At 36.6% G+C, this 10,951-nt stretch overlaps 1 protein-coding gene across 2 annotated transcripts in view; it reads right to left on the bottom strand.

The window, feature by feature from the left end:
- TENM2 (teneurin transmembrane protein 2) overlaps positions 1-10,951 on the bottom strand; it is a 544,454-nt gene that overhangs the window by 498,214 nt on the left and 35,289 nt on the right. For both annotated transcript variants that reach the window (XM_010579129.1, XM_010579130.1), the window contains exon 2: positions 1,125-1,400. In XM_010579129.1, the coding sequence (XP_010577431.1) occupies positions 1,125-1,400 (276 nt within the window). The remainder of the gene's footprint in view (positions 1-1,124; positions 1,401-10,951) is intronic.

Below are 10,951 nucleotides of genomic sequence, written 5' to 3'. Positions count from 1 at the left end.
TTTTTTCATGTGACCCCCCCCCCTTCCCCCTTTTTTTTACCCCCCCCCCCCCCCATGACAAGTCCTTGTTTTGCTTTGCTTGGGCATGTGCAGCTTTTGCTTTACCTATTAAACTGTCTTTATCTCAGCCCACGAGTTTTCTCACTTTTACCCTTCCGATTTTCTCCCCCATCCCACCGTGGGGGGAGCGAGCAAGCGGCTGTGTGGGGCTTAGTTGTTGGCTGGGGTTAAACTGCGATACCTTCTCAGAATGGCAAGTATCAAAACATTTAGTTCATATTTTAACTAAGCTGAGTTTGCACCTTCATCACCCTATAGGATGGAGGACAAATTCCTGCAAATCCACTTTTACCATTTTTCCTCTGGTTTAGTTTAAAAACATGGGAGCACAGAAAATTCCCTAGGTAAAAATTTTTAGCTGATATATATGAAGAACATGAATCTGGGTTATATGAATTTGAAAGGACAGCTGGCTTAATGCAGTTTACTTTGAGAATCAACCAATGTCTAGGCGTTTGTCACAAATGATTGTTACACTGTCTAAAGTCTCATTTCTATGAACTTAATGACTATAGTAAACAGAAGTGCTTTGCCTCAGTCTGATGCATAGGTTTGCTTTCTAAAAGCCCCCAATACTTACCAATAAGCAAACAACAAATTAATTTTATTTTTTATAACTTCAAAAACGTGAAAAACCACACAAAATTAAATCTGATTGTTACAAATTAGCACCATTGTTACAGCTAGTAGCGTATTGTAGATTATCAATATTACCTCAAGCTGAGTATAAAAATCACATACGAGAAACTATTTCTCTTAAGAAATTTCTTTCTGCTTCTCATCATTAAGATTAATTTAATGTACTCTGAGCACAAACTTCTGTGAAAGATTATTGCGAGGAGTAAATTGTAAGATAAAACACAAAATATATCATATTATATGATATACATGTCATAGAGTTTCCTGATATCGATGCTAAAACAATCCCAACATTAAAAAGCAGCTTTAGTCAAACTGAGAAAGAAAAGTAAAAAATTAACCTTTAAAAGAATACTCATGCATTTCTAAGTATGATCACGTTCTTATACATGTGCATTAAGAACATATTGAACAAAAAGGCCTACCATTTTCCTCATCTGACTTATTTTCATTGTCGGAGTCGGTAAGCGTCAGAGCTGAGTTTTCACGACTTGACAGACCGGAACTTCGCCTGGATTTGATCCCTCTTCCCCACAGCCTGATGGCATGCTCCGGAGACATTCCTCCCTCCGTGTCTGAGTCAGCATCAGAGCCGGTGCTCAAGGAATAGCCTTGATGGAGTATTCCTATGTCTGAGCAGTAGCCGCTTCGATGGGGAGAGGGCTCACAGATTCCTAGTTCTGCAAGGGTGAAGTTTGTTCCTAAAAGGGCAATAAATAAAAAAAAAAAAAAAGAAAAAGAAAAAAAAAGAAATTTAAAAGCTAGGGGATTTATTTTAAGTTGGAAAATAACATACTTTTAAAATTTCTGTTAACTATGCTGTGTAAGCCTCTGTAATGAATTACATACAGAAATCTCTGGTGCTCAGATCTAGCAACTTAACTAAAACATATTGAATATAGTTAAAATGGATGAAATACAGAAAACAAAGGTAGGAAAGGTCTTTAAATTTTAGGTTACTATTTTGGCCCCAAATAATTAATCACTTAGGTATGTGATTAACATAAAGCTCATGACAAGAGCTAATGACATGACCTGCTTTATTATATGACTAACCTTATATTTATAGGACCAGAGCATGAGCTTTGAAGTTGAGCATTTGATTACTCAAAAAGAGAAATTTTTTCTTATGAAGCTCATTTTCTCATACATAAGTCTTCCATAGAGATAGGATTTTTAATGCTAATTTTCATATAGTTTCCTATTTCACAGAAAATAAACATTTATTTGGGAAAACAGAGTTTACAGATCAGGATCGCTTGAAAGAATGCAAATGTATCAGCAGTGTAACATGAAACCTTGTCACCAGCTTTGCACTTTTACATTTGGTGAGATTGATAGTTTAATATCTCCTATAGAAATCAAGATAGACCTTATAATCATTGTAATTGTTTTCTGCCTTTTTTCACCATATTCAGGAAGAAAGCATACATTGATACCAAAATCAGGAGGACATTGGGTTTAAAGGCAAAACTTTCGGGAACAATGTCAAAACATGTGACCTTTAGCAGTTAATAACGAGTCAGTGGATAAAGTCTCATACATTTTTAAAGCACATGGAGTCCCCCAGGGTTCTCGGAAAGTATAGACTTGCTGGCTGATTTCTGCTTATGTATTTGTTTCCTACGGTAACGAACAGGATGGTAAAAAAATATAGGGAAATATTCACTGGTCTTGAAGGCTTTCAGAGATTTTGAAAAGCAGTGATTTTAGCTTCATTACATTGGCCTAAAAATGAAGAACAAAGACAGACTGAAGTCACTGGCAGTATAACTGCCAACTATTTAATTAATTTCTTAATTCGCAGGGAAACTAGATCTGTGGTCTGTTTTTCTAAAAAGTTAGTTTTATTTTCTCCAGAAGTAGTTTATATTTTCTCCTCTTCCTCTACATATTTATCAGAATGAAGCTATACAGTGGATGTTCATACACTAAATAGAAAGCACACTTAAGTGTCTTCTATTAACAAAGATGTTAACTTGGTTTTTTTAAAGTGTTAGAACTTTTCACAGATTAGTGAGGAAAGATCATACAGTATTAAATCTATCTGGTTCATCTATCTGTATCACCCCTCTCTAGTCTCACACCTAGCTGTTAAAGTATTTTTTGGATATGGGATGTATGCACACATCTGCAGAAAGTAAAACTGGGCCCTACTTAACTTTTATTCCTTGAGCTCATCAATTAAAGGAAGGTGATGGATTTCTTCTGGAAGACTGAGCTGCATCTTCATCCAGCAACAGCTAGACGGCAATATTGAGCGTGACAGGAGGGAGAAGACGTGTTCTCTTTCACCCCTAGGTTAACCAGCAAACAGGCCAGCAGCAAGAGAGTGGCCAACAACTTCAGGTAAAGAAGTAGCACTGCCTGGATGCTTCTAAAGAAGTGAAGCATTTAGTGGCAATGTTTAAAAAGATTATAAAAAGGTTGACATTAAAAAAGTCAGCTCTTTTTCATCAACACCAAATTAACCCGAACTCTCCTAGTTAGGAGTATATTTTAAACTGCCTTGTAATATTTATTCTAGTAATCTGAAATTTTGTGGTTTAGTCAAAAGCAATGAACTGAACAGTCCTAAAAATGAGCTTCTCAAGTGCACTTCAGTCTAAACATTTTTTGCCTTTTTTTTTTTTTAGTAAGTAGAGAGCTCTGGCATGACAGATGAAACTAAGCTACTTTTAAAGAAAATGTAAATTTTAATCAGGTCCAATTTCAGTAGAAGACATTTAACAAAAGCAGCTTGATTGACTAGGGTTTTGGTTTAGCCACATGAGCAAACTAACCTTAGACCCATAAAAAAAAAGGTCAAAACCAACCCAAAATATAAAACATATATAAAAAATGGAGTGAACTTAAAGCCTACTAGACCCATGCTTTCTGACCTACACAGGCAGAGTGCATCTTGACATCAAATACATGTTAAAATTACCAAACTCATCATGAAAGTGAAGTTTTTCAAGTTTTCTTGTTTGCTGTTGGCATAAATGTCTACAAATACACACCAATTATGAATATATTAGCTTAATTAAGCTGGTTTACATACACGGTATAGCATTTTAATGATATTCTGTGGATTTTAAGAGCCATTACAAGCCCAGATGATTTCACTCTGATTAGCATCCTGTATTGACGTCAGAATCTGACTATAACATCTGATGCAAAAAGCAATCTGCAAAGAAATTCTTACTTTATTTGTCTGAGAAAAATGGTAAAGGCATTGAAAGTGGAAGGAAAATACAGTATTCACAGAAATCATTCATCCATTTCAGTTTTATTCTCTGGGAATTTGGTATCATTCAGAAACATGGAGAAAAAGATTAGAAAACTGACCAAATTCAAAAAATTTGAGAAGTGGATCAGATCAACTCAAGAACACAGATGGAATCAGCCTCTGGGAAAGCATTTTCTATGCTGCTTCTCAGAAATCTCCTTACAGTCTTACAACAGAAAATCTTGAGCATCCTGATGATAGACACGAAATATTCTAGAGATTTCCTTCTCCAGCAAAAACATGTTCTTCTCTGGTAGACTCTAAGTTAGTTTTATTTATTAATTTTCAGTGTTTGCTTCTGCAAAATATGTGAGACTGTTCTGTAAGACAGCATACAATGGCCGAATAACTTGTCCTTGGATACCCATGGGTAACCACATAAGAACATATTTTGGAGACATTTTTCGCATCTGTATACATACATAGATTTTATATATACATACATATATAAGACCGTTTTTCAGAGATCTATTTTATATTTAAATATATAAAAATGTATCTATATATATTAAACTTCCTGATATCTTCATAGCCCTTAAGTTACTGTAAAATATGAGGAAAAGGAGATAAAAACACTATAGTTACGTTCTCTAGCCCTATTCTTGATCTGGATGATATTCTCCTACATGCCTCATTTCTCTAAAATGAAACTGTCCACTTCTCTTGAATAACGTATGAACTGCTTTCACTCATATAATATTCTCTTATTTGCTCAGCCATTATTGCACATTAAGGCATTAATGGCATTAGTAGACTACCCTTGTAAATTCAGATAATGGATAAATACAGTTCTGCATGCACAGAAATCATTTGTTCAATAATTCATAGCAGAAAGAACCCTACTATTACTTTGCAAATGAAGTATAGTCTCCCAAATAACGAGAAAATATCTAACTGGCTTCGTATCCGCTCAGTATCCTGGCAGGATACTGCCTATGGGATCCTGAGGACGGGAGGGTTACCAAGAACAGTGCAGCCTTCCTCGTCCCCACCGCCAGTAGAAACGACAGCACCTCTGGGCTGGAGTGAGGAAACAGACACAGCCTGGCCTGGGGTTAAGGTTTAGTGTCTCCTTCAAGAAGTATTTTTCTTACAGCTCTTTAAATGATTTAGGAGATCAAGCAAACCAAGACCTCCCAGAAGAAAAGCGAAGGAAGGAGGGCAGCAGTACCTGTTGCTTGCCATGCCCTGGGAATTCAAATTGTACCGCTGTGTATTCACAGAGAAAAATCTGTTCCATAAGCTAAAGTGCACTACGAGCACTAGCAGTCAAAGCACATGGATGCCTTCTGACAGTGTTATACAGCATGCTCTACCTCTAGGGCTTGCACGGAGTTGGGAGTAACTGCATTTTACTGAAACTTCACTTGCAAAGTAGGACTGAAATGCGCAGGCAGAATCTGTTCTTGCACATTCAAAACTTAAGGGTATTTTCTTTCAGATTCTTGTAGCATCTACTACATTGCTGGTGATACTAAATGAAAAGAGATAAATAACATTCGAATTTTATTGGTGGAAAAGAAAGAAGCCTCTTTCTTATGAAGAACACACCACACAGAAAAAAAAAAAACCCTCACAAGGTTTTTTGCTTTTTCATATGCAACAGAGCTTACTAGCCTCCATCCTCAGTCCCTTCATCTCCACCTGCAGAAATCACTAGACCATTTTCATTAAAGAACTTAATGCGAGCTGCTCCCTTAAGGTGTATGCAATCTTTCATATAGAAAGAGACCTATAGCATACCAGTTTTGAAGTGTAGTATAATGTTATGTACTTGATCATCATTGCCCATAATCTACATGCTGTGAATAGTCCCTCAATGGAGTAGAAAAGAAGATGTTTTCCTTTTAATTAGTACATTACTTCTATTATCTTTTGAGCACATCTCCTTTTACAGAAATTTACTACTGAAGTTATTTAGTATATAATACTTACTAAAAGTGTGTTTAATTCAATGATGTACAATTCTACTCATCATCTCAGTGAAGACTAGAAAGCATTACCATATAAGCAAAGGTTATTTTCACCTAACCTCTCGGCAGAGGTCTTATTTGGGTCATTACAAATTGCATGAATTGCCCTTCTGAAGATTAATCTAATCCAGCTGTGATCGCTACAAGATGCCTCAGAGGAAGATATCTGAAACCAGTAATGCACAGATATGATAAATTTGCCTTCAACACTAGATCAGCAGTTCAAAACTGGGCTAAGTCTAAAATCAAAAGGATAAATATCACTTAGATTCTTTGCTACTATAATCAATTACAAGAAGTAAGGATAACAAGAATACATTCATTTAAGATATTTCATCCTTTCTCAAATTTTTTTATGTTCATAGCTATAATGATTTTTGCTGGCACAAGTACTACAATTTAGCTCCAATCTGCGGTATATGAAGAGGTCGTTCCTCTTAACAAACTCTGATGCACACTTAATTTTTCTCAATTCTTTATGCATTCATTTATTATAATGACAGGGACAACAGATGATTACAATCTCATTTTTTAATCTACTTACTGTAGCCATTTTTTACATTTACCCTTTTTACTCATCTTCCTTATCCAATAAACAACTGCCATCTTTTTAATCCGCTGTATCTCACCTGTTTCAATGCTATTCTTTTCCCATGGTTAAAGATCCTGTTCTACAAAATGTTTTACTTAATTTTGTTTCTAATTCTACACTATCAGATACTCCAAACTGAGACTTCAAACCTAAGCTGAGGGATACACTACTGTCTTCCTGCATTTTTATAGCTTTTCTACTATTTTATTTAGGATTTTTGAAAAAAAATGTATTAATGTAAGCCCTTTATTTTATAAATGTCCCCCTCCCCTCCCCCACCTCCCTCCTTGATGCATCATTATAAAATATACTGCATCTTTCTGGTGGTTTAAATATACTTACATCAGAAGTATCCTTTCCCTGTAACATACAGGAATTTTAACCACATAATCACAATGAATAACCTCTGTGGCAAATCTAATACTAGCATGGAACACGCCTGGAAAATTCTCTCTCTTAACATCATTGATCTCACAATGACTGCAATATTCCATTTCTGAAGAAAGCACAAATTCAAAAAGAAAAGCACAAAGAAAAGATAAGCTCTTCTTTCACTGTGATCCCTCCAAGTAGAGGAAACATCCCCTGGCTTGGGAGGCCAGGTAAGAAACAGGAGATACTAGTCACTCTAGCCATGACACCCATCAGCATACAGCAGATTTATGGGCTAGCTTTTCCTCCCCATTGTAATATTCGCAAACATGATTACATAAACTGAACTGTTTACCTGAACTCTCCTAACACTCCTATTTCCTAACTCTCTATCCATTTTCCCCTAATAATAGTCCTTTGGTAGCGTGGGGAAGGGGCAGTGTAAGCTCCTGTCGAATGAAATCTCCGCTGATCAAACACTAAAAATACCTGGGAATGGATTCCTTAGAAATTAGAAAGTAACAATAATGAACAAGCTATACCTTGTTCTAGGTTTTAAAATCTATAGCTGGGGTTTAACAATAGCAGGACATCCTACGTGTTTCTGTTACTGCCTACTAAGAAGATTGGCAGATGACATACTTTTGTGTAAGATTATTAAATTCTAGGTATTGCTAGTCAGGAAAGTGAAACATTTTATAACTAAGTGAATGTGAACTTTCACCACTTAACGATGATAAATCTTACTTTCATAGAGCACATTTGTGACAAAGCCATCAGGAAATGCTTTATAGATGTTACTGAGAAGTATGAGAATACCACAGAGGTCTTGATGCCCATCTCCAATGTGCTGTCACCCAGCCCGCACGTGCATACGTACATACACACCCCACTCTGGTAACACTTGCTACAATTTAGAATATACATGTACATTGCAAAATTTTGCTACAAATACTAACACAGTAGTATGCAGACAACAATTTTTAAAATTCAATAGAAACACAATGGTTTTCTTCAATGTGAAACTCCGGCAGCCTCAGTCCCTTCTGCGGCAAACTGACTAGAAGTAGTAAACAGAAACGCATACGCACATTACAACACGTGGTTTGAATTTGAAATATATTTTCTAGCTCCTCTCATCAATGACAGCAAAATCCTTTAATTGTCTTTTTTATAATCCTCTTTCTGCCTTGCTTCTTTCTGACTTGGAGATTCCCAAGCCTAATACCAGGATACAGATGTTTCTCTTTTTGACAATAAGGCTGTTGACAGTATTAATAAAGTAGATTCATATCCACTTTAAAAAATTATAAGGTTTATAAAACCAGGCATCTAATGAGACTTCACTCTAGCTCACAATATTACATAACCTTCAGTTATGTGATCATATTCTATTTTTTCAGTAAAATTTCCTCCTTTGGTGCAATGACTGTGGAGCCACTCTCATTTTTTTTTAACCTTCCTCATTCAGTCTTTATATACCAAATAGAGAATACAGTATTTTTAATTACTTCACACACATTTTCTGTGGTTGTGCTGAATGTAGTCTCTGAGAACACCTCAAACACTACTTTCTTTATCTTCACCTCCTTACGAGGTGAGCTTTTATCATCCCCATTTTATAGCTTTTAAAGTAAGGAAAGGGAGAATAGAACAGCCTCTTTCCAGAGCACAAACTAATTTTGGCAGAACAAGTACCATCTAAAAAATATATTTCTGGTATCACCTTATGGTGATGAACTTCTTTTTAATGATATGCTGGTTTAGGGCAAAGTATGCATTTATCGCTTTCTCCTCAAATGCTGATGTTGATTAAGGACAAAACTAGATTTGGGAGGACGAGAGGATGGAGCTAGGTGGCAAGTATTTATTATCTACCCAACGCAGCCCAGGTTAAAATGTAATTCTTCAGGCTAACGTTTTACTTTCTTAGGCAGTCTTTCATTTATTGTAAGCTTTCCAACCTTTCCAAGCTCTGAGGAATGGTAAAAGGAGAACAGCTTCATTTATTACAAAGGGATGTGTTATTCCTACAGATCTGTCCGTTCTGAAACCTGAAGGAGACAGGAAAAAAACTACGCAGTTCTCTAAGCAATTGCTTCGCTCTCCTCTGCTGCTTTGCCCTTCTGTGTTCTGCCTAGGCGCACTTCTCCTCCTCCTCCTGGCTGATTAAGTGCCAGCAGAAAGCAAATTCGGGGCTGAGCCTCCCCTATTACTGCCCGTGCGGGTGCCTGGCAGCAGTGCAGGAGGAGCAGCCATGGGAAAGTCCTGCTCAGAGCTGACCCCGCAGGCGGGCAGCAGCTCCTCGGCACACATGCAAGCTTTCATCAGTTCTGCAGGCAAACTCCAGCGAATCTACCATATTTCTGCAGAGACGTGGAGACAGAGAGCAGGGAAAGGTTTTCCAAACTTGGAATCTCTGATTCAAAGGACGGAGATACTTCAGTTTAATGAACACAACGGTCATGTGATGTTTCTGCTGCAAGCAAAATAACGTATTTTCTCTACCATCATTCTCAGAACCAGTCAGGTACTCCCTCCTGTCCCGTCTCCAAACAAATCAACCCAAAGTAGACAGAATTAATGGCAAATTTCAACCTAAATACTTTGATCTATTGAAGTTTTGAGGTGTTACTATAAGAAATGTATGTAAACTCAAGGATACGCAATGCATTAACACATAAATAAGATCTTCCTTTCTCAAAGCAACTTCAGGCCTCTCCATGTATCTACTTATCTCCAGTGAAATGTATCATCTACCATTTAAAAGGCAATGACTTTTTTGTGATCAAAATCAAATTAAAAATCCACAGGGTTGTGTGTGCTAAACGTGCACAATGTATACCTGTATTTGCATAAGTATGTGCCGTGTCAAAGATGGCATCCTGGGCAACCTCCAGCAGGAGGAAAAAAAAAAAATCTGCTCTTTTTAGGGCTACTTAGTGTGGAATAAGACAATGAGTATGACCAGTAATCTAAAACAACTCTAATCCTATTGTCTGCACTTTTTGTTAAAGTGACAAGAAAACATGAGAAAAGTTTTACATTTAAAACTACAACAATATACTTTTTTCCTATGTGAACGAGACTGGAAATGCTTCCACAGATGTGATAGTAGACATTTTAGCATTCTGAAATCAGTTGTGCCACATTACTCATGTCCAAATACATTCACAAAATTACAAAGTTAACAATTGGGCTGTTGTGTAGTACTGGGGACTAGCAGAAACTAACTTCCACATATTAAAAAGAGAGACTGAAAGCAACCCACAAAAACAGTAACTGGGGGAAAACCAGCACAGATTCTGTTCTTTTTATCTGTGAAGTGTAGGCAACAACACTGTGCTAACACAACTGTCCAAACGATCTAACGTACCTCTGCAGTGACAAATACTGCATTTTGGGGATAAAATCTGTACCAATTCACAGCTATGTTCTGTTATACATTCCAACAAGAATGTGGTTATCAATGACTAAAATTCTGTTCCTATTATTTTTTATTTTACAAGCAGCAGAGAAAGAACAGAACATGAAACTTCGTGGCAAGTAATGCTGTTCCTGCTGTAAACTTCCCAGCTCCTGTCCCAACATCATCAAAGTAACAGTGGTTTTTGGAGGGGGGGTGGGGTGGGTTGTTTTGTTTCTTTTTAATAGAAATTTATGAAAAGGAGTTAAAGAGCATATTTTCTATTCCCAGTCATAAATGACGCAAACTAGGGAATAATTTTGTTATATGCCTGTTTCTTCTTTAGAGAACATAAATTTCTAAATAAAATTCACCACAGAAGCACAAAAAAGATAAAGAATATACTGCATTTGTGTACATAAAGTGATTGCTACCATAAAAAAACACAGAAAGAATTATTTTCAAATTGCTTTTTCATGTTAAACAACCTGTTCAACACCTGATAATATCTCCTGTCACACTAGCATAGTATTTTACTATGAAGGAATAACAACAGCTCCACGGAAAATGCAAACTTCAAAGAGGAGTCAGTTTTAAAGATAGTACAAGGAAAGAATGAAGTGCTATCCCAACAGAGA

Source organism: Haliaeetus leucocephalus, unplaced genomic scaffold, assembly GCF_000737465.1.
Source record: "Haliaeetus leucocephalus isolate CR32 unplaced genomic scaffold, Haliaeetus_leucocephalus-4.0 Scaffold656, whole genome shotgun sequence".
NCBI classification, from domain to species: Eukaryota; Metazoa; Chordata; class Aves; order Accipitriformes; family Accipitridae; genus Haliaeetus; species Haliaeetus leucocephalus.
This window is presented reverse-complemented; position numbering and strand designations above follow the sequence as displayed.